Here is a 23,679-nt window from a genome sequence, read left to right on the forward strand (position 1 = left end):
CCTTATGTCCCATTGCATAAGGACTCCCTGTGGGAGTCCTTTTGCAATGGGCCATTGCGGGCCCTAATAAAATAAAATAAAATAAACAAAATTCAAAACATTTTGGGTTGCCCACCCCTGCCGTAGCCTAAATTATGTTGAGTTGAATAATAAAGGCATGAGCAACGGTCAAAATAGAATAAGCCATGCGGCACGATGAATATATAATACAAACGTATGTTCATAAATGTTTTTTACGTTTAAACGTCTCTGAAGCTGATCAACGCTGTCAATTTGCACGTGGGCCCGTTCTCGCGCATGTGAGATGGTCTCGCGAGAGTTCCCCCTCTGTTTCCGCCATTCTGAGACGAAGTTACGTCGCGCGGACGGTCGAGGGAACGAAGTTAACCACGGCGGCACTTGTATCTTTTATTTGACTTGCTACCGACCAACGAGGAATTTGGCATCGAGGTAAACCTCTCGACTGTTCACCAGCGTTGCGGCTTTAAAGGCAGGAATAGGCGGTTAAGGCGGCTGGCCTTGCTAGTAGCTAGCATCATGAGCTAACAGCTAGCAACGCGCCGAAGGAGGCCTCGTGCACCTTGAGCTTTGAGCAATACCTGAGCCGAGCCTGGTGAGCCGTCCTAGTACGTGGACCAGTACTCTAAACATAACCTCTTCCTCCCTAGAACCCCAAATGTTTGTCTCTACTTGAACTTTGCGTTAGTCTCAACCGTTATCTTCTTACCTTTTAACTTCGTTTTCAGTAAAGAAAAAAAAAAAGTAACGATTAGCACGGCGGTTGACGAGCTGCAACTTCGCTTCCCATAAAGTTCACGGTGTCAATGTATTATTCTTATAATCAACCGTGTAAATAATTGATGTCCTAGTAATTTTTGTTAATACTATGTTTGTGTGTGCTCAGCAGAAACAACATGGCCGATGATCTGGACATTGAGGCGATGCTGGAGGCTCCTTACAGAAAGGTGAGCGTCTCTTGCTGTTGCCGTGCCACACTCAGCCGGACCATACTGCTCCACACACTTAAAAAATAGTCATGACCAAGCAAATGTACACCGTACTGGCCACATGTTCAGTTACCATGGACAGCCTGATGAGCTCAACAGCAATGGATCTTTTAGGGGAACGTTACATTGTGAGATGTGTAATAGTGTGCCTGCTACTTAGATATTCAAAGCATCAAAATACATTTAATTTGATATCTAATGTATATCCCTAACTTATTAGGAAAGTTACAGTAACTTTTTTCACAAGACGCTGTTACTTCCTTTTATATCATTAAAAGCTTTGAAAATCAATGCATTTTATTTATCCAAACTCATTGACATTTTAACACTTGTAAATTCCAGCATTTAAAAAGTACTAGAACCTATTTTTATCTTGACTTTATAATATTCAACATAATTGATTACAGTCCAGAATAGAAATTTGAAAACAATTTTAAGTGAAAAATGGTGTATCTTTGCCAGAAAGTTACGTAATCATTTACAATGTACAAACCCCGTTTCCATATGAGTTGGGAAATTGTGTTAATATAAACAGAATACAATGATTTGCAAATCATTTTCAACCCATATTCAGTTGAATATGCTTCAAAGACAACATATTTGATGTTCAAACTGATAAACATTTTTTTTTTTTGCAAATAATCATTAACTTTAGAATTTGATGCCAGCAACACGTGACAAAGAAATTGGGAAAGGTGGCAATAATTACTGATAAAGTTGAGGAATGCTCATCAAACACTTATTTGGAACATCCCACAGGTGTGCAGGCTAATTGGGAACAGGTGGGTGCCATGATTGGGTATAAAAACAGCTTCCCAAAAAATGCTCAGTCTTTCACAAGAAAGGATGGGGCGAGGTACACCCCTTTGTCCACAACTGCGTGAGCAAATAGTCAAACAGTTTAAGCACAACGTTTCTCGAAGTGCAATTGCAAGAAATTTAGGGATTTCAACATCTACGGTCCATAATATCATCAAAAGGTTCAGAGAATCTGGAGAAATCACTCCACGTAAGCGGCATGGCCGGAAACCAACATTGAATGACCGTGACCTTCGATCCCTCAGACGGCACTACATAAAAACCGACATCAATCTCTAAAGGATATTACCACATGGGCTCAGTAACACTTCAGAAAACCACTGTCACTAAATACAGTTCGTCGCTACATCTGTAAGTGCAAGTTAAAGCTATACTATGCAAAGCGAAAGCCATTTATCAACAACATCCAGAAACGCCGCCGGCTTCTCTGGGCCCGAGATCATCTAAGATGGACTCATGCAAAGTGGAAAGGTGTTCTGTGGTCTGACCAGTCCACATTTCAAATTGTTTTTGGAAATAATCGACATCGTGTTATCCGAACCAAAGGGGAAGCGAACCATCCAGACTGTTATCGACGCAAAGTTCAAAAGCCAGCATCTGTGATGGTATGGGGGTGCATTAGTGCCCAAGGCATGGGTAACTTACACATCAGTGAAGGCACCATTAATGCTGAAAGGTACATACAGGTTTTGGAACATATGCTGCCATCTAAGCGCCGTCTTTTTCATGGACGCCCCTGCTTATTTCAACAAGACAATGCCAAGCCACATTCAGCACGTGTTACAACAGCGTGGCTTCGTAAAAAAAGAGTGCGGGTACTTTCCTTGGCCGCCTGCAGTCCAGACCTGTCTCCCATCAAAAACGTGTGGCACATTATGAAGTGTAAAATACGACAGCGGAGACCCCGGACTGTTGAACGAATGAAGCTCTACATAAAACAAGAATGGGAAAGAATTCCACTTTCAAAGCTTCAACAATTAGTTTCCTCAGTTCCCAATTGTTTATTGAGTGTTGTTAAAAGAAAAGGTGATGTAACACAGTGGTGAACATGCCCTTTCCCAACTACTTTGGCACGTGTTGCAGCCATGAAATTCTAAGTTAATTATTATTTGCAAAAAAAATAAGGTTTATGAGTTTGAACATCAAATATCTTGTCTTTATAGTGCATTCAATTGAATATGAGTTGAAAAGGATTTGCAAATCATTGCATTCTGTTTATATTTACATCTAACACAATTTCCCAACTCATATGGAAACAGGGTTTGTATGTCAGTTAGCAACGTAACGCAAAGTAATGTGCGAATCTTCACAGAACTGTCAAGAAATGTCCGAAATGGAATAACAAACAGGTTAGATTTTGGCCCTGATCAGTATCATTCCTACTGTTACGTGCCTATGTTTATGATAAGACCCTCAACTTCTGAGTATGTGTGCGCTAGCGGTCCTGCCTCCACTCGTAGACGCAAAAAGAGTGGATGACTGGCAAATGCTTCACTCCCATTTCTTTCTGCTATAGATTGCTCAAAAAAGTTTAGGGCTGGGCGATATGGCCTTTTATTAATATTTGATATTTGTAGACCATGTTACGATACACGATATATATCTTGATATTTTGCCTTAGCCTTGAATTAACAATGAATGCATATAATAACACCAGTATGATGATTCTATGATGTCTATATCAAAACATTCTTGCTCATACTGCATTAATATATGCTAATTTTAAACTTTCATGCAGAGAGGGAAATCACAACTAAGTCAATTCACCAAAACTGTATTTATTAAACAGTTATTAAGCAGTGGCACAAACATTCATGTAAATTCCAAAACTGAACGTGCAAGATTGTCGGAGACATTTTAAAACAAGCTATTAGTGCACTTTTGTGCATGATGTTACCAAGATGACACATCAAAACAACACTAAATTAAATTGCACTTTTTGTACAGAACGCCACTACAATAGTTTAAAACAAATAAAGTGCACTTTTGTGCATGATGTCACACAAAATATTTCAATAAGTGTCACATAAAAATGAGCTACATATCAAATAGTATATGTCCTACGGTGTTGATGTGGAAATAGTCGCTTCGGCATTTTGTGGGTGTGGCACCGAACGGAGATGTTGACATGCAGAGTTTCAAGTACTCTTCATTCTCTTGCGGGTGTCTTTTCAAATGATGCTACATATTAGCAGTGCTGCTACTTTTTGTAGCAACACTTTTGCCGCATAAATGTTAAACATATTCCCGCTTGAAGCCAAACCACCGCCAGACGATGGATCCCGTGCTGTTTTTCTTGGGAATTAATTTTTCCTCCATTTGTTACCAGATTCGCACCTTCTCTCTCTCTCTCGTATTACCACCCGCACCACTCTGTTAGCATCACAGCTAGCGTTACCATGTCGCTACCTCTCTGCTCCGTGGGAGCGTATGACGTTGCACACGTGACGTGTGTAAGAAGGCGCGCTTGTTTTTATGTCTCTGAGAAGGAGAGACAAGGAAGAGTGGGAAACGCATGCAGTTTAATGCTCGCAGCTAAAAGCAATTGCGTGAGAACGTATACTCGAATATCACAATATAGTCATTTTCTATATTGCACATAGACAAACCCGCGATATATCGCCCAGCCCTACTTCACTCCCATTTCTTTCTTTCTGCTACAGATTGCTCAAAAAAGTTAAGGGCGGATTGCGTGCATGTGTGTGCTGCGCCCACAAAAACAACGATTGTGGATGACTGGCAAGAGGCTTTACTCTGTTTCTTTCATTCTGCTATAGATTGCTGAAAATGTTAAGGGCATATTTGGATTAATCTTTCAGAAAATGTCAGAAATGGTATGAGGAACAAGTGATCTAGATTGAGGACTTTTTTACTGGTACTCTTTGAGGCATCTGAAAATGCGGAAATTAAAATTTTAAACAATTTTCGAGTCAAAATTAGTTTTTTTTTAATGCAATATCAATAAAAATACGATCTAAACAAAACTTGTTCAACCCCTCGCCTCAGCTACTCGCTGTTCCTCTTGACTTACTGTAATGCCGCACTAAGTTGCAGGAAGGGGAGACGTCCGAAGCACTTAAACAAGCTGGCTAGTTAGCTTAACCATCTAGCTAGCTTACTTGTTGTCGCATCCGTTCGCTCTCTGAGCCACAACGTTGACAACTGTCCATTATACTGCTAATTATGTTTGGATGATTACAATCCAAACACTGGTAGTTCCAAACCAGTTGTAGTTCTAGAGTATGTATTAGTAACCAGCAAGATTGTATATTTTTGAGGTGACGGATGTAAACAGAGAGAGGTCACAACATCAGAAGTCTATTACCCGAGGGGGCGTTGCCAAATTGAGAAACGTTTTCTGAGTTCTTTGCATGCATGGTATAGAATTTAACATTTACATTTTGTATGATCATTTTGTTAATTATCTATTAAAAAAACAAAAACACGTGGTACATTAAATGGGACATATGTCAAAAAGACAATTTAAAATAGGTTGGTAGATGAGAATAAATATAAAAGTAAAATATAGTGTTGAAATACACCCAATTGCAGGAAATGTAGTTTTGATTTTCAACATCCTATTTTGAGGTTTGCGTGGCAGCACTTTGTGCTTTTTTTTTCCTCAAAGGGTGCTCACATTCCTGAGTTATAAGAACCTGACCAGTGAACAAATACATTTTTGCATAATATAAAATAACATTAAACCATTATTTAATTTGAACAGACAAAATAAACATGATTAAATTGGTTCCTCAAATGATTAATTACTGTCCAGAATGGACGTGGAAATGATTTAGAAAATTTACTTATACATATTTCAAATAGAAGTTATCATAATCTACCATAATTACAACATTTATTAAATTTAGCAAATTTCGCTTCAAAAACCTGTTTCGTATGGTCATATTCACGTAAGAAAACGTCCTGGGTACATTCACATCTGATGTTGCGATCCTTCCGTTTGAACTTGTGCTTCACTGTCTTTGTCCACTTAAATTTGCTATGACTTAAGTCTCCCTGTAAATCGGATGCCAACTTGAACAGGACGGTTGAATAAAGGTGATAATCCAATTAAAGAAAAAAATACAACCAGCGATGACACCTCATTTTCGGGGGAAATCCCCAGTACTCTCCTGTACAGACATGCACACAGAGTAACAGGTTTTTACCGCCATGCAGTGCGGGGATTGTGAAGTACCTAGATCTAAGAGTGCTGATGTGACTCTTACCAAGCATCAACACAAGAAATATAGTTTTGCTGTATTTGGTGGTTGCAAAGCTAGTTAGCAGGATATTTGTAGCGGGTAAGAACAAGCTGTTGGGTGCAAATTAGGGTTACGCGATATAAACTATATAAATTTGGACGATGGAGCTTTTAATACTATCGTTATATCGTGATGTCGCATGTTAGTGACACATTCTAGCTGTGTCTTGCAAATTTGACCTGTTCCAAGCAAACAAAATGCGTCCAATGCAATGTAGCGTCCTCAACGCAATATAGCGTCCTTGCTCACGGCTAATGTCTCTCCACAGTGCAAGCCACTTCTAAATTAGCAATCCTCGCCTCAATTACGGAAAATAAACTTTCTTGCAAGTAGCATTATTGGAGAACGGGGAATTGGTAAACATGCTACACTACACACCATAGGGCTTGAAACTGTGACGTAGTAAACGCAATGTATTGTGGGTCTAGCTGGCCTATGAATAGCTTATTTACATTGCTGAATGCAGGACTCTGTGCTAAAGTTGTTCTTATCTTTTAACAAGTTCAAAACATAGCGCGAACGTGTGGCATCATTACCTGCCACAATCATTGTCGTCATCGCATCAGGGGGCAAAAAAAAGATTTGGTTGATATTCTCATTTCCAGCATGAAAGCAAAGCCGAGAAATTCGGGTTACTGACCTAATAAAGAGAAGGCGAATAGCCTGGAGAGCAGCTGTGAGACAGTCAAACATCACTTCGCACGGCATCGCCTGGTACATGTTAGTGTGTTCACAACATTTTCAGACTGGTAAGATTGAATCAATGCATGTTTTATTCTGTTTTACACGTACCATTTAGTAGGCTGTTGGCATTAGCCAAGCTCGCTGCGGGCTACAAACCCCTTCCGTACACAAAAAAGCTTGTCTGTTTATTTTTAGTCATGGTTAAGCACAAAAATGAATGAGTATTATCTAAGTGGCGCAGTGATCAAGGTATTTAAAAGTAATAATGGGCTTGTTTTTATCAGGGAAACCTGCTTATGAAATGAGGCTGAGCCCCCTCACTTCATCGCGGACACATAAGAGATAAAGGCATAGGTTATGCGCACAATCTGACTCTGGTGACAAAATATAGACAAGTTTGGCTAGACGAGGGCGGCGGCTTCCTAAAATCTCTTGTTTCTATTGGACGTGTTCATATGGATCAATTCCAGCAGTTTTACTTATTTTGTTCGAGTTAACAAGCCGTTTTCAGTTTGTCTAGGTACGGTGCCCTGATTTTTTATTTTGTACGATCCACTTTACAGCCATGGAAACAAAAGCTTTGGCCAACAAAAATGGCTACCGTGGCCCCACAATGCATTGCGAAAACACGTGCCCATTCAAGCCCTATAGGAGGATATGCTAACAACTAAGCTAGAGTGCTTGAATATTAAGAGCCGTTGGTGGATAGATACAAACCCTCGACAGTAATGATACTAAGTGTATGGTTGATACTACAGTACCGGTAGTTTGAATTTTTATTTTTTTTTAATTAAAAAAAAAGTGTTTTATTTATTATTTATTTACAAACTCCGGAAATAAGGGCCTGGAGACAGAAGGGCTTTAAAGTACCAGTAAAGTGGAAAACCAGTTGACGTTATATACATAATTGTGTTTCATTGTGGTATGGTATCAATTTATTTCGGACATGCATACATCTACATGTGATACATCAATAACTTGCAGATTCTCATTTTTCGTTACATGTCCAAAAAGAAGCAGGAAGAAGCAAGGCTTATTTAACCTTACTCTTTTTCACTTCATAACGATTTCTAACATGTGTGTTCACTTCCTGTTAGATAGGTCTTTATTGTCATTGCACAAGTACAACACAACTTTGTCATCTTGTAACACAGTTTACATTCTATTGTGAATTTCCAATTCAGCAGTTCTCTTTATATGTCTTCAAATCAGTTCAGATTCTCGTAATGAGATGAATTATATAACATTTTCAATAAACTTCAAGATACTAACATTTTGCTTCTTTGTACCTGGTAACCACTTGTAGTTTGGATATACGACCGACGGTTAGTTTGTATGTTTATTAGCACCTGACAATTCTGTTGATGTTTTAGTGTTACAGTAAAGCTGCATCCGTTTAGCACTCGGCTTCAAAAACTTACTCATCATCCTTCTTGTGTTCGGGCTCCAAAATATAAGGTTTTGGATCATAATTTTTCCCCAAAGTACTAGCTGCTGGCTCTCACAAAGTCTGCTTGATTGGCGTTGTTCATGATTGAGAAGGGATTTGTGGTTGCTACTTCTACGTCATGGATCATGTGACTGGCTTGATCATTAACTCTCAAAATAGCTTGGAAATCTCTATTTTGGTCAAATGTAGAGGTGGGAATCTTTAGCCAACTCACGATTCAATTGTGATTCAGGAGCTACAATTCCATAAACAATCGATTATTGATGCATCTTTAATTTATGTACCGTATTTTCCGCACTATAAGGCGCACCGGATTATTAGCCGCACCTTCTATGAATTACATATTTCATAATTTTGTCCACCAATAAGCCGCCCCGGACTAAAAGCCGCGCCTACGCTGCGCTAAAGTGAATGTCAAAAAAACGCTGCGCTAAAGTGAATGTCAAAAAAACAGTCAGATAGTTCAGTCAAACTTTAATAATATATTGAAAACCAGCGTTCTAACAACTCTGTCCCAAAATGTACAAATGTGCAATCACAAACATAGTAAAATTCAAAATGGTGTAGAGCAATAGCAACATACCGGTAATGTTGCTCGAACGTTAATGTCACAACACACAACACACAAAATAAACATAGCGCTCACTTTCTGAAGTTATTCTTCATTCGTACCGGTAAATCCTTCGAATTCTTCGTCTTCGGTGTCCGAATTGAAAAGTTGCGCTAGCGTGGCTTCCAAAATGGCGGGCTCCGTCTCTTCGAAATCATCGGATTCAGTGTCGCTGTTGTTGTGCAGCAGTTCTGTGAATCCTGCCTTCCGGAAAGCTCGGACCACAGTTGTGACAGAAATATCTGCCCAGGCATTTACAATCCACTGGCAGATGTTGGCGTATGTTGTCCGGCGTTGTCTGCCCGTCTTAGTGAAGGTGTGTTCGCCTTCGGTCATCCATTTTTCCCACGCAGTTCGCAGTCGTGATTTGAATGCCCTGTTGACACCAATATCCAGCGGTTGGAGTTCTTTGGTTAATCCACCCGGAATGACGGCGAGTGTTGTATTTGTGTGCTTCACTTGTTTTTTGACACCATCTGTGATGTGGGCGCGCATAGAGTCATATATCAACATGGACGGAGCAGCGTGAAAAAAGCCACCCGGCCGCTTCGCGTAAACTTCCCTTAACCACTCGCTCATCTTTTCTTCATCCATCCATCCCTTCGAGTTAGCTTTTATGATGACGCCGGCTGGAAAGGTCTCTTTTGGCAAGGTCTTCCTTTTGAATATCACCATGAGTGGAAGTTAGCATGGCAAGCTAGAACCACAGTGAAGGATGACTTCTCATTCCCTGTGGAGCGAATATTCACCGTACGTGCTCCCGTTCCACAGTGCGGTTCAGTTGCTGTGAAATACGGTAGTAATCCGTGTGCGGATGGAGAGATTGCGTCTTTTTATGACCCGGATCGTTTAGTAGGAGCCATTTTGTGGTCTTTACAGATGTAAACAGGAAATGAAACGTACGGTGATATCCGCGCGTTTTTTCTTCTTCTTCCGGGGGCGGGTGAAGCGCTTCCTGTTCTATGGGGGCGGGTGAAGCGCTTCCTGTTCTATGGGGGCGGGTGCTTTCCTTGGCGGTTGCTTGCGTAGAAGAAGAAGCGCTTCCTGTTCTACCGGGAAAAAAGATGGCGGCTGTTTACCGAAGTTGCGAGACCGAAACTTTATGAAAATGAATCGTAATAAAGCGCACCGGGTTATTAGGCGCACTGTCAGCTTTTGAGAAAAATTGTGGTTTTTAGGTGCGCCTTATAGTGCGGAAAATACGGTACCGTATATTCCGCACTATAAGGCGCACCGGATTATAAGGCGCACCTTCAATGAATGACATATTTTAAAACTTTGTTCATATATAAGGCGCACCACATTATAAGGCGCATAGAATAGACGCTACAGTAGAGGCTGGGGTTACGTTATGCATCCATTAGATGGAGCTGCGCTAAAGGGAATGTCAACAAAACAGTCAGGTCAGTCAAACTTTATTAATAGATTACAAACCAGCGTTCTGACAACTCTGTTCACTCCCAAAATGAATAAACAGCTGTTTTATTATTTTCCCGAGGTAAAGTCAGTGACGTGGTGTTTTGTTTATCTTTTAACAACAGCAAGGTATAACATGTAGTGCAACATTTATATCACATAGTGGAGGGGAACTTTTCCCTGATTCAATAAACACGTAAAAAACAGTCATACTGTTACGGTAAATCAAACGTTAGTGCAATCACAATATAGAAACACTCAAAATAGTGCAGAGCAATAACAATATATCAATAACTCAACGTTGCTCAAACGTTAATGTAACACAACACACAAAATAAACATGTAAAGCTCACTTTATGAAGTTATTCCTCATCCACGAATCCCTCGAATTCTTCTTCTTCAGTGTCCGAATTAAACAGTTGGGCGGATACGGCATCCAACATGCCTGGCTCCGTCTCGTCGAAGTCGTCATTAATCGAGTCAGTGTCGCTGCTGCTCTATTCCCGTGTTCTACTGCGTGACTGATCATCTTAAGTTTAAACTCTGCGTCGTAAGCGTGTCTCTTGATAGGAGCCATTTTGGGGTCTTTACATAAACAAATGTAAATGAAACGGCACGCCTCGCGCAGTCATATATATATATACCAGCATGCACCGCGCGCTTCTTCTTCTTCTTCTACGGGGCAGCTGCTTACGGGGGGAAATGAAGTCGGTGGCTGCTTACCGTAGTTGCGATTGATTGATTGATTGAAACGTTTACCTGTTGGAGGCTCAATATTGGTCCATATATAAGGCGCACCGGATTATAAGGCGCACTGTCAGCTTTTGACAAAATTGGAGGTTTTTAGGTGCGCCTTATAGTGCGGAAAATACGGTACATTGATGCAGTTTTACATTTCTTTTCATTTCACTAAATAAGTGTTTATCACTTGGTACTTTTAAAAGCGGCCTATTTGTAAAAAGAAATCCCCATCACGTTTATTAAGTTCATGGAAATGTGTGCAAACCTTGAACAGAGGTCCCCATTAATAAAGGAACTGGTCAGATCTCACAGTGAGGTGGCTCGCTGCAGACAGCCAAACTGTCTACATTACATTACTTTATTTACAGTAAATAGATGATTATTGATTATTTCCCCCATCTCTAGTCATGTCTATTTATTCACAAAGTTTGGCAGTCTTTTGGTGTCATAAATCAGATCCGTCCATCAATTTTTTACTGCTTGTACTTTTTGGGGTCGCAGGGGGTTCTGGAGCCTATCTCAGCTGCAAGATATATATGATAATAGATTTTATACAGAGGCAACTTGTTTTTTTCCACTCTACTGGTATATTAAGGACAAAAACAAAATATTTGAAATCAGAACCAGTTGTAGGAAATCATTTTAAATATTTAATTGCTATCGTTACTCCGCCATCCTGTTTTTGTCTGATTATAATTGTGATCAACAATTGAATCATTCACAGATCTTGAAATTTTGAAGCGTCAATACCAGCATTGATATGACCAATACTGACTGCCCCTGTAACTACATGGTATTGGGTCGATACAGAAATTTGTAGTATTGCCCAAAACTAATGTAAAGTATCCAAACAGAATCAGTGCTTATTACTTTTAAATAAAAGTGTAGATAGAACCATGTCACAACAGAAAGTAACCAGATATTAATAGCAGAACTTCATTTATAATGGTTTATAAAGTCCATTGAACACACCTGGGTGATCTCTGTGGATGACCTAAGATGTTGGATGTGTTACCGGGAGCGAAAGGTGCCGTCCCGCCTTTACAGGGAGAGTAAGCATAGCAAGCGCACTCTCCATGGCCCCAAAGAAGGCAAGATCCAGGCAGGGCATGCTGTAAAACCTTCATCCCTAGTCTTTCTAAGCCACTCACAGCATATTGCCTTGAAGGAAATGCGCCAGGCAGGGGCCAGCCGCCACTACGTGTTGCAGTCACGGTTTCATCCACTACTGTCTTACCGCTGTCATCATAGCTTACACTAAATCTATTTTCCGCTTGCTATGTATACAACTTTCACAACAAGCGCCTGCACAACTCTCCTGCTACATGCTCCAAACCAATTCGTAACACAAAGAAAAAACATGATCAGAACTTGTTTTCGCTTGTTCAAATCTGTTTATAAACCTTTCCAGCCCTAGTTTGTGCCTAATATTGAGGCCGTTCATCCAAAGTACTGTGCCAACAACGGATTACTTATAATTGGTGTGTATTTGTTTAGGCATAGTCAGTCAAAAATCTGTTTGTGCTCACTTCTAATGTTGAAACATGATACAATCGAGATGTGTGTAAAGCAAAAGTGCTGACCTTCCTGCGACAAAGAGCAGTACAGTCCTTCTGAGCATGATGAAAGTGATATTATGATCAACTGTCTTGAATAAATGCACATCTATCTTTCTTTGTAGACTTGCCTAACGATTTCTCACCTCTACTCCCCTGAATGCCAGTGTGATCTATCACAGACATGAAGGTAGTAAAAAGCCCCATCATGCATTGCTCTACCATGGTCCCCATAGTAGACTGGCCCAAACTCCCTGATGATGAACAGTCGAGGATGGGACGAGATCTTCCTCATAGACATGATGGCACCCTCATCCCGAGAGCATCATGGGATGGCAAAGCATTGTATTTGTTAGCTTGGTGTTTGCTGCGAGCTTCTTCGTGTAAGGACAACCTTGTTAAAGCTTTAGCTTCTCGTCACTGAAGGTCAAAAGGATGACGCTGCTACAAGAAGTGTGGCCTTGTGTTTGTTGAAGTCGGAATGGTCTAAGAAGTTACTGTCCACCAAGAAAGAAGGCTGTGAAACGGAAGCAAGGTTGCCACGACATTGTGTGTGTTTGTCGTTCAAAGCTGCCTGGCTTGTTTGTGCTGATTCAGAGTGAGAAAGAAAGCTTGTCAAGACTGACTGGGACTTGGTTAGGTTGTGAAGTAGTCAGAGCAGTGGTGTAGGACATGATTGGCTGGATACAGATGTCTGTAGTTGCCAGTACTAGATCAGATGATATGTTTGCTATCTATCATAAGGTGTGGACGGTAGTGTCAAACTGGTGGTTCTGGTTCCGGGTAGTTGCGGCAATGAGGGCTAGTGTAGAGGGCTTGGTTCTGGTTCTTAGTTGAGTGACTGAGACTCCTGTCTGCTCCAGGGCCCTTCAGAGGAGTCCCATCAACCCAAAATCAGCCCAACATCCACTGAGGAAGAAGAGTCCGAGTTGGACTGTGGAGTGTCTGTCTGCTGCCGGATCTCCAGCCGGCTGCCCGACCTACCTGACCTCTGACCCCCTCCCCCAGCACACAAAGCAGTCTGTTTTAATGTAACTCATTCACCTGTTTATATTCTCTCTTGCCCCACCCCTCCCTGACCTCGATTGTTGCATCTGCCTCTTCATGCTGTTCTCTGTCGAACCCCGCTTAGGACGACAAGATGGGCAGCCCCGATGGCGGGGAGGAACATTCCAAGAGGTACCAACACCAGTCTGTCTGCTCCAGCATGTTACCTGTCTTTATGCCTGTCTGATTTATGCTGTCGTGTTTGTGATCGGATGCTACTCCAGCAGGAAGAAGCGCAGCCGCAGTCGTGACCGGAGGCGCAGCAAGAGTCGAGAACGAAAGAGAAGTCGCAGCCGCGAGCAAAAACGCAGCAAGGAAAGACGGCGTAGTCGTAGCAGAGAGCGCCGCCGCAGTCGCGAGAGGGGAGGGCGCTACAGAGATTATAACAAATCGTAAGTATGAGCTTGCAGTCGCTGACCACATAAACAAATTCAATACAAGCAGAAAGAGGACTTTGTGAAACAGGTTTGTGTCTGTGTCCAGGCAAGGGAGGAAGCGGTCAAAGAGCAGAAGTCCCATCAGGAGGGAAAGGAGTCCAAACAGGTGAGACTTTATTAAAATGTGTAAAATAAACTTTTGTGAAGTTTTTGTTTTGTGAGCAGGTTTAACCAACATGGAACAATACGTGAAGCTAGGCGAACACACATCTACTATGCTAAATATATCCTGTGGTGCACCCCAGGGATCAATGCTAGAACCAGAATTGTTCAATCTTTATATTAAATGACATTTGTTAAGTTGTAAAAGATTTAAAGTTAGTATTATTTGCGGACGATACAACAGCGTTTTGTTCAAGAGAGAACACACAAAAAGCTAATACAAATAAGAACCAAAGGAATTAACAAATTAAAAAGAGAGTGACAAAAACAGACTATCCTTAAACCTCAGTAAAATTAAAATAATGCTATTCGGTAACAGTAGAAGGGAAAGTCAAACACAAATAGACGGAATAGAAAATGAAGGAGTAAATGAAACCAAATTTCTAGGTATAATGATTGATGATAAAATGAACTGGAAATCTCATATAAAAAATATACAACATAAGGGGGCAAGAAACACATCAATAATGAATAAAGCTAAACATGTATTAGACCGAAAATCACTCCATATTCTCTACTGCACGCTAGTGTTACCATATCTTAGTTATTGTGCAGAAATATGGGGAAATAACTACAAAAGTACACTTCATTCATTAACCGTGTTACAAAAAAGATCAGTTAGAATAATACATAATGTTAGATATAGAGAACATTGAAACCCTTTATTCATTGAATCGGAAATACTGAAATTCTACGACAGTGAATTTGCAAACCGCTAAAATTATGCACAAAGCAAACTATAATCTGCTACCCAAGAATATACACCAGTTCTTAACAAAAGAGAAGAAATATAATCTTACAGAAAAATGCAATTTAAAACATTTGTATGCACGTACAACACTTAAGACCTTTAGTACATCAATATGTGGAATTAAATTATGGAATAGATTAAGCAAATAAATCAAACAATGTACTATGATCCAATTCAAGAAACTCTTCAAACTTAAAGTGTTTACAAAGTACAAAAAAGAACCATGATAAACATGCTGAGTTTATCAGAATTTATCCATTCATTTTCTAGATAATTTTATTTATCTCACCATATGAAATATAACTTACTTCACTAATTATTTATTTTTTTATGTTAATACTTGCTTATATTGTGAATACATTGAGAACAGGAAAAGAACAAATGTGTTAGCAACTGCTATGTCGAGGAAAAAGGGCTAGGATTAAATAAACTCTGTTTCTTCCTACTCCTTTTTGAACATGTTGAATAGAGAAACTGGAAATTGTGATTTATCATGTTGTATGCATGCATTTTTTAAATAAACCCAAACTCAAACTCAGGTTGCCAACCGACAACTTGACTCCAGAAGAGCGAGATGCGAGGACTGTGTTCTGCATGCAGCTGGCAGCCCGCATTCGACCTCGAGACCTGGAAGACTTTTTCTCTGCTGTAGGCAAGGTAAGAAGCTCACACCAACAGGAAGCAGGCGTTGCCTTTGGGTGTTACTCTGCAGGACATAACCTCCTATGTTCTGCAGGTCCGAGACGTCAGGATGATTTCAGACAGGAACTCGCGCAGGTCAAAGGGTATTGCTTACATCGAGTTTGTGGAAGCCAGTTCTGTTCCTCTGGCCATTGGTCTGACAGGGCAAAGGCTGCTGGGAGTTCCTATCATTGTGCAGGCCTCACAGGTGCGGAACAAGATGTGTTTTTTAACTTCATCTGCTACTTTTAAACTATGTGCATACTGTTAGTAAAGTAGCATAGCAATTTATTTTTGGTTACCAGCTGGCATTAGCTTTACAGCTTTAAAAACTTGTGTATCTAGGCTGAGAAGAACAGAGCGGCCGCTGCAGCCGCAGCAGCCAACAACCTGCAAAAAGGATCGTCAGGACCGATGAGGCTTTACATTGGTTCGCTGCACTTCAACATCACTGAGGAGATGCTGAGAGGAATCTTTGAGCCGTTTGGCAGGGTGAGCTAAACTTGGCATGAACATGTAAAAGTCCAATGTTCCCTTCAGACTAGTTACTAATATGGTCATTGTGTTGGCAGATTGAAGGAATCCAGCTGATGATGGACACAGAGACGGGACGTTCCAAAGGATATGGCTTCATCACAGTGAGTGTTTTTTTGTCCTAGTTCTAAGCCTGGGCTGATAACAACTTTTGTTTGACGATATATTGACTTTCAAATTATTGTCGATAAACAATATTATTGCCATTATATTTTTGAGACCAAATTAACCACTGATGTAATGACAATACATACAAATAATGGTAAATAATATATTTTAACATTGCAATTGAATTGTAAACTTTTAAATACCAAGTTAAATAAAACAAAAACATATACTTTGTCTGTAAGCAACATTTTGAACTTAAACAAAAAATCACAACCAAAATCAATAAAATAAGTTCTCTCTCTGTTTAAGAAGGCGCTAGGGTACCCTCAATTATACACAAACAAAACAATAAACAAAGTGGCTAAATAAAGTAATGTTGACCAAAATGATCACGGTTATCCTTATCGTGGTATTTTTTAATGTGCTCAAAAAGAACTTATACACATACTAAAATATTTTTGACCAAGTTGTATTTTCCTTATAACTAAAGTAGACGCAATATATTTTCTTGGCAGAGGAAACATTAAATATTGTTCTGGCTTCACAAGAGCAAAGTTATTTTTGTGGTTTTAAATGTTTGTATTTTATTTTAAAGCCTGATCAGTTGTTTCACTTTCGGTTTGTGTTGTTTCACTTTCGGTTTATGTGACGTCACATGAGTTGACTTCCTGTTGAACGTTTGTGTGTGTCCGTCTGTTTCAACTGGACACTGAACTTTTTGCAAAAACAGGACATCCTTTAATGTTTAATGTAAATAATGTAGCTCAGTTGTTTAAACAATAATGTGTTTGAACAAGTTTAGATTGGGAAAAGGCATTTCGCAATGGGGAAAGATTTTAATGTCTGTTGCTTACATGTTAGCATTTAAGCCAGTTAGGAAGCTAGCGCCAGTCAGTGCGTCCGTATCAAAGTGCAGTTATGAATGACGGTTCTTGAATCATGTTAATTTAATACGGTAATACTAACCGTCGGGAGTTTGAAAGAGGTTATCATTAATAACTTGTATTTGTAGTACAATCGCCCGCAGCCGCAGAAACCAATGCAAAAGAGTGACCGCTCTTGCAGACCGTCTCGCAGACCGTCTCGCTCGCCATTGATTAAACAAAACACAAACTTTGCATCACTAAGAGTCAAATCACTTGATGAAGGACAAGAGAATTCACCCCTTATTTTCATTCCGCTGGTGCACAAACGTGCGCACCTACTTAAACTGATAAAAAGCGTCAATGCTCTGGAAGCTTGCATATGTCGATTTATCGACGCTGGAATACTTACCGACTTAATTTTCATTTATAGCTGGTTAATTGACTTATCGAATATCGGCCTAGGCCAACCTAGTTTTGACAAACCGTGAGGCTGACCACTTGTCAAACTCAGTTTGCAGATGCAGAGTGCGCTAAGAAAGCGCTGGAGCAGCTCAATGGCTTTGAGCTAGCAGGTCGACCCATGAAGTTGGGGCACGTGACAGAGAGGAGCGATGGCTCTAGCGCTGCCTCGTTTCTTGACAACGACGAGCTGGATCGCAGCGGCATCGACCTCGGAACAACCGGACGCTTGCAGCTCATGGCCCGCCTGGCAGAGGGTTAGCCTGCACAATTGCTACAGTTTTGTAGTTTTGGTTCTGACTGATTGTTTGGTATAGGTACGGGCCTGCAGATCCCTCCTGCTGCCCAGCAGGCACTGCAGATGAGTGGAGCCATTGCTATAGGAGCAATGGCAGCCGTCTCAGGTACAACGACATTAATTAGTTTGCTTTTAGTTGGTCGAAGGTCATGTGAATAAGGATTTGTGTCTCCCAGCTGCCATGAATCCAGCTCTCAACCTCAACATGAACCCCCCGGCTATGAGCCTTCCTTCTCAGCCTTTGGCCACACACTGCTTCCAGTTGTCCAACATGTTCAACCCCAACAGGTACGCAATTTTACACACATAATGGTGAATGTGGTCCATACTAAAGCCAACATTTATGCTTCTGCATAGCCATCATTGTGTCTCTTCCAGCACTTTTATGAACCTTTTTAAAGTTCAGCAATGGGGGTTGTGTTTTCTACACAATATAGTTCACGCGAGTAAACTCACTGAACCGTGACTACTATTTTGCTTTTTAGCTTCCTCTTTCGCTTTCCCCTGTGTTAGTTAAAAATGGCAAATCTTTACAGCTGTAGAAGATATTTGTTTGAAAAATACACTTAATGGTTTTAAAAAGAGACATTGAAAGCTGCACCATGAAAATTACACTGACATTTTTAATTGTCTCCAGCTTCAAACAATACAACAACTTACTTAAAACCTTAATTTATTAACTTAATTGGATCTTGAACAGGGTTTATGAAATAAAGCTTGTATATTAAAGTACATGTTCTATTAGAAACAATGTAAACATGAGTAATGGGTTCCAGGCTTGACCAGTTGAGAATTTAGTAAGTTTGTACACTTTACAGTGTAAAGCTCTATACAGTAGTGGTGCTCAAAAAAATTATTCACATCCAAATCACAATTTATATTTTACTTTTAAATCGACCCCTAATGTTTGCAAATCTTTTTTTTTTTTTTTGCACTTTCAAGAACCTATTTTGGATTAAAAACTGTATCATTATTGATGCTGTTGCATTAAGTTTTGATTTTCCTTTTTATTGTATTGTATTTGTTTTCGTTGCTTTGTAAATGTATCCTAAGTATTGTAAAGCTGGGTTTGAGCTGGAGTTAGGGTTGCTCGATTTTTTTTATTTAACATAATGTAAATTTAGCAAATTAAAATAAATTGTAAAAAATGTTTAGTTTTTTTTAGGCCAATATAAGGCGTACAAGTCAAGTTGTATGTCAACAGCTAAGAGCTTTTGTAATCTTTTTGAAAAGGTTTTATTGTTATACAGTATACCTGTACGGGAGCCTGTAAAGGACTGTATATTACCTTGGGGGATGCTCTAATTTCCACTATTTACCCAATAATCTAGTCTAGGAGAGAGTGAGAGGAGACAACTTATATAGTTAAACAATTTACTATATACCATGTAACATACAATAATCAGACAATAATAAACACACATTAATTACACTCATACACTCATCACCACTCACACGCTACCTCCCCAATAGAACCTCCCGCACTAAACCAATTACACAACACACACACACAGTCCAACCTGGGCCCCTTGGCTGGGCCAGAAGATAGTCTGTTGTGGTCCTGCTGTATTGTTGGTGCACGTAGGGGTGGGGTGAGTTGCAACTGCTGGATACCAAGGGGGCGTTGGAGAGGGGGGGGACCTCCCGTTGTAGAGAAGAGAAGGGGCGAGAGGAGAACCAGCCTCGTCCTGGGTCACCTCTCTGTCGATTCGTCCGTGAGCGCGTGCAATTAACACTTGTACCTCGCGCTGTCCACTTCCCTCGCAGCAATGCAGCCACGATAGCACACAACTAAACTCTATAATTTTCACACTCGCTCTCCAAACAGTAAAACAGTCACAGGGGAGAGTGTCTCCTAAATAAACTTAATCCAAACGTGACCGAACCTGGCGTTCGTGAAGTCACTGTGCAGCAAACAAACACAGGTGCGAGCTGCGGTGAGCTAACTAGCGGTTAGCATGCGCTTCACCTCCTACTGGCAACGTGAAGCGCCCAAATGTCCTTAAACGTAAACTAGTGTACTAACTGTCACTTATGACGCACTTAAATAAGAAGCATAGAGTAGTTACTTCTTCGATCTGCAACTATGGTGAACTCTATCTCCCGTGTAATACTACCGACGCTCTGCTGCCTGTCAATGCTGGAGCTCCTTTAACGCTTTTTTCTACCTGCCGGCGGAAACGGAACTGCCCGTAACCATGGCAACCGTAACCATAGCAACGGTTAAACAACTTAAAGAAAATACATTACACCTTCCCAAACAACACATATGAAATAGAAATAAATAATAATTAATCCCTTAACAGAAATGATCTATCTATAGAACTAAAAGGGACAATTTACACAAATATGCAAACCTTCAGAACAATACCAAATAATATATTGGGAGAATCATGTTGAATTGATTTGTCACCCAAAGAATCAAAATCAAATCGTGAAAAATTCCACTTCCAATTAGGGCTGGGCAATATTGCCTTTTTTTTAATATTGCGATATTTTAAGGCCATATCGCGATACACGATATATATCTCGATATTTTGCCTTAGCCTTGAATACACTTGATGCATATAATCACAGCAGTATGATGATTCTATGTGTCTACATTAAAACATTATTCTTCATACTGCATTAATATATGCTACTTTTAAACTTTCATGCAGAGAAGGAAATCACAACTAAAAAAATCACTATTTTTTTCATACGGTGTTGATCTGGAAATGTTTGCCTCGGCATTTTGATGGTGTGGACGTGTGGCACCGAACGGAGATATTGACGTGCAGAGGAAGCACTCTTCATTGTCTAGCGCATAGGTGTCAAACTCTGGCCCGCCGTGTAATTTCATTTGGCCCTTGAGGCAATATCAAATTAACATTAGAGCCGTTCCGCCGGTATTATTTTCAGTGCTCCTCTCGAAAGTCTCCCGGGGCAACCATTCTCTCGAATTTCTCCCGACTTCCACCAGGACAACAATATTGGGGGCGTGCCTTAAAGGCACAGCCTTTAGCGTCCTCTACAACCTGTCGTCACGTCTGCTTTTCCTCCATACAAACAGCGTGCTGGCCCCTATCACATGATATATGCGGCTTCTACACACACATAAGTGAATGCAAAGTATACTTGATCAACAGCCATACAGGTCACACTGAGGGTGGCCACATAAACGACTTTAACACTGTTACAAATATGCGCCACACTGTGAAACCACACCAAACAAGAATGACAAACACATTTCGGGAGAACCTCCGCACCGTAGCACAACATAAACACAACAGAACAAATACCCAGAACCCCTTGCAGCACTAACTCTTCCGGGACGCTACAATATACAACCCCCCTGCTACCACCAAACCCTGCCCCCCCTTTCTCTTGCTTGAATGTTTGATGCATTCATTATTGCTATTTTATTTTCAAATGTATTATTAGCCTGTGGAAAAAGTTTTTTTTGATATTTACCTCAGACGGCTGCAAATAGAAAAGAGGCATTACATTTTTATTAAAATTTTATTTGATATGCCATTGATATTTTTGAATTATTATTATTTGAAACTCGATTTTTCATGTTACTATAAAGTTATATAAGCCTTGCTTGTTCAATATGCAATGCAAAACTTGTTTGGGTCCCTATTAAAAGGTTAATTTGTTCAACCTTGGCCTGCGGCTTTGTTCAGTTTAAAATGTTGGCCCACTCTGTATTTGAGTTTGACACCCTTGGTCTAGCGGGTGACTTTTCAAATGATGCTACATATTAGCAGTGTAGCTGAGTGTCCTGGGTTCGCCTATACAGCGTACTTATCTAATAAAATAATAAACGGGAGACATTAGAGCAGATTCGGTAGCCACCGCTTCTTTAATGTCAACATCACACACCTCCTTCCACAACCACACACACCCTACGTCACAGCCCTACAGCAACAACTCTGGAGGGACAAAACTCCTCCTCCTTACCTAACACACTCCGGTAACTTGCGACACCCTGAACTGTTTGTTACAGCAGTAATTCTACTTTTTATAGCAACACTTTTGCCCCACACTTGACAAATTACGGTTGTCTGTTCGACATCTTCCCACTTGAAGCCAAACCACCGCCAGACAATGGACCCCCTGCTGTTTTTTGGGGGAATTAATTATTCCTCCATTTTTTACCAGATTCGCACCTTCTTTCTCTTGTATTCGCGCTCGCACCGCTCCGCTAGCATCACAGCTAACGTTAGCCATGCTGCTACCTCTCTGCTCGGGGAGGGCGTATACGTATGTGACATATGACGTGACGTATGTAAGAAGGTGCGCTTGTCTGTCTGTGAGAAGGAGAGACTGGAAAGAGGAGAGCCTGTAGTGTAATGCCCGCAGCTAAAAGCAACTGCGTGAGAACGTATACTCGATATCACGATATAGTCATTTTCTATACCGCAATATATCGCGTATATCGATATATCGCCCAGCCCTACTTCCAATATACAGTACTGTACATCAAAGGGGGTGATGGATTAACTTTCTTTTTACTAACAGCCAAAACAACTAGCTGAACTGTCCTCATTTGACAACACACACACAGAAACTAGCCCTGTGGTGAACTCAGTTTAAAATCACCAAACTTTTTAACTTGTAACAGCCAGATCGTTACAATGATTGGAATAATAATCCATTTACCGTGTCGGTTAATTTTCTTGGCGTGCAGCGGAATGGAGTGCGGCATCCTGGATGGATGCAGTGCCGACAAATGCGGTGGATGCTTCCTGAATGTTTCAAATCGCACATCTCTTTGTCATTGCATTCTTTTGACTCATAATAACGTAACAAGAAAAAAGCTGTAAAAAGGCCAAAATAAAAACACTAAAAAGGCACAAAATCTAGGACAATGAGAAGTTTGTAAATCAAGGTTGTACTGTACATGGCGGTGCAAAGTGTGTAATATTGTGGTTTCTGCCTTTTTGGCAATGGGTTTTAGACCAACTGGGGCATGCTCTCACCTGGGGAGAAAAAGCTATGAAAGCTCCTAGGGCAAAAGATGTGCCGTTGCAAGAGGAGAAACATAGATTTTTAAATCACCTACAACAACAAACAAAACATACAAATATTTTGTAAGGAATGAGCTGGTGTCCTAAGGGGTGCCACCTTGACACCAAAGTATAAACCAAACTTAACACATTGTTCCATGTTTGTCAGTGAGGAACATCCTGGTTGGGAAGTGGACATCCAGCATGATGTCATAGAGGAGTGTAACAAACACGGTGGAGTCGTGCACATCTACGTCGACAGGAAGTCATTGGAGGTACATTTCACCCCTGATCTTTAAAAGTACACATGGAGTTGTCCCTATTGACAATGATCTCGTCTCCAGGGAAACGTGTATGTAAAGTGTCCATCCCTCCCCGCTGCCATGGCGGCTGTCAGTGCTCTTCATGGACGATACTTTGCAGGTAGGTTTGTCACATAACAGCCATCTTCTTACAGTGATAGCACCTAATGACCTGCCTCTTTTTTCTAGGCAAGATGATCACTGCGGCGTATGTCCCTCTGCCAACCTACCACAACCTGTTTCCGGAGGCCGCCACGGCCACACAGTTGCTAGCCCCACCCCCACGCCGATGACTGGACATGTTTTAGTGTGTTCGGATACACAGTAAGCTACTTCCTGTTTGCGTTTGGTTCAAATGCTGTGGGTGTGGCCTCCATCGAGCTCCACCTGTACAGTCCAATGAGTGAGCTCTGTGAGCTGTGAGGAGGCAGTTTTCTAGTCATGTTGATTTTGTAAAACCCTTGATTAAACTTTATTTTCAAGTCACAAAGA

The 23,679-nt window shown here is 40.7% G+C and overlaps 1 protein-coding gene across 5 annotated transcripts; it reads left to right on the forward strand.

The window, feature by feature from the left end:
• The first annotated feature begins 275 nt into the window (after positions 1-275).
• On the forward strand, positions 276-23,677 carry LOC133578399 (RNA-binding protein 39-like). 5 transcript variants are annotated; one of them, XM_061932795.1, is made up of 16 exons: positions 364-450; positions 905-965; positions 13,412-13,579; positions 13,681-13,727; positions 13,820-13,987; positions 14,079-14,138; positions 15,485-15,602; positions 15,682-15,834; positions 15,972-16,118; positions 16,199-16,264; positions 17,646-17,850; positions 17,911-17,997; positions 18,068-18,179; positions 23,055-23,160; positions 23,230-23,308; positions 23,377-23,677. In XM_061932795.1, exons 4-16 carry the CDS (start codon positions 13,690-13,692, stop codon positions 23,478-23,480), a joined length of 1,443 nt encoding a protein of 480 aa, XP_061788779.1. In that variant the 5' UTR covers positions 364-450; positions 905-965; positions 13,412-13,579; positions 13,681-13,689; the 3' UTR covers positions 23,481-23,677. The 5 variants fall into 5 exon arrangements, with proteins under 5 accessions (XP_061788777.1, XP_061788778.1, XP_061788779.1 ...); XM_061932797.2 differs by having other exon boundaries at positions 401-450; positions 908-965; XM_061932798.1 differs by lacking the exon at positions 364-450 and adding an exon at positions 12,674-12,738 and having other exon boundaries at positions 930-965.
• Positions 23,678-23,679: the final 2 nt, after the last annotated feature.

Source organism: Nerophis lumbriciformis, linkage group LG38 (genome assembly GCF_033978685.3).
Source record: "Nerophis lumbriciformis linkage group LG38, RoL_Nlum_v2.1, whole genome shotgun sequence".
NCBI lineage: Eukaryota > Metazoa > Chordata > Actinopteri > Syngnathiformes > Syngnathidae > Nerophis > Nerophis lumbriciformis.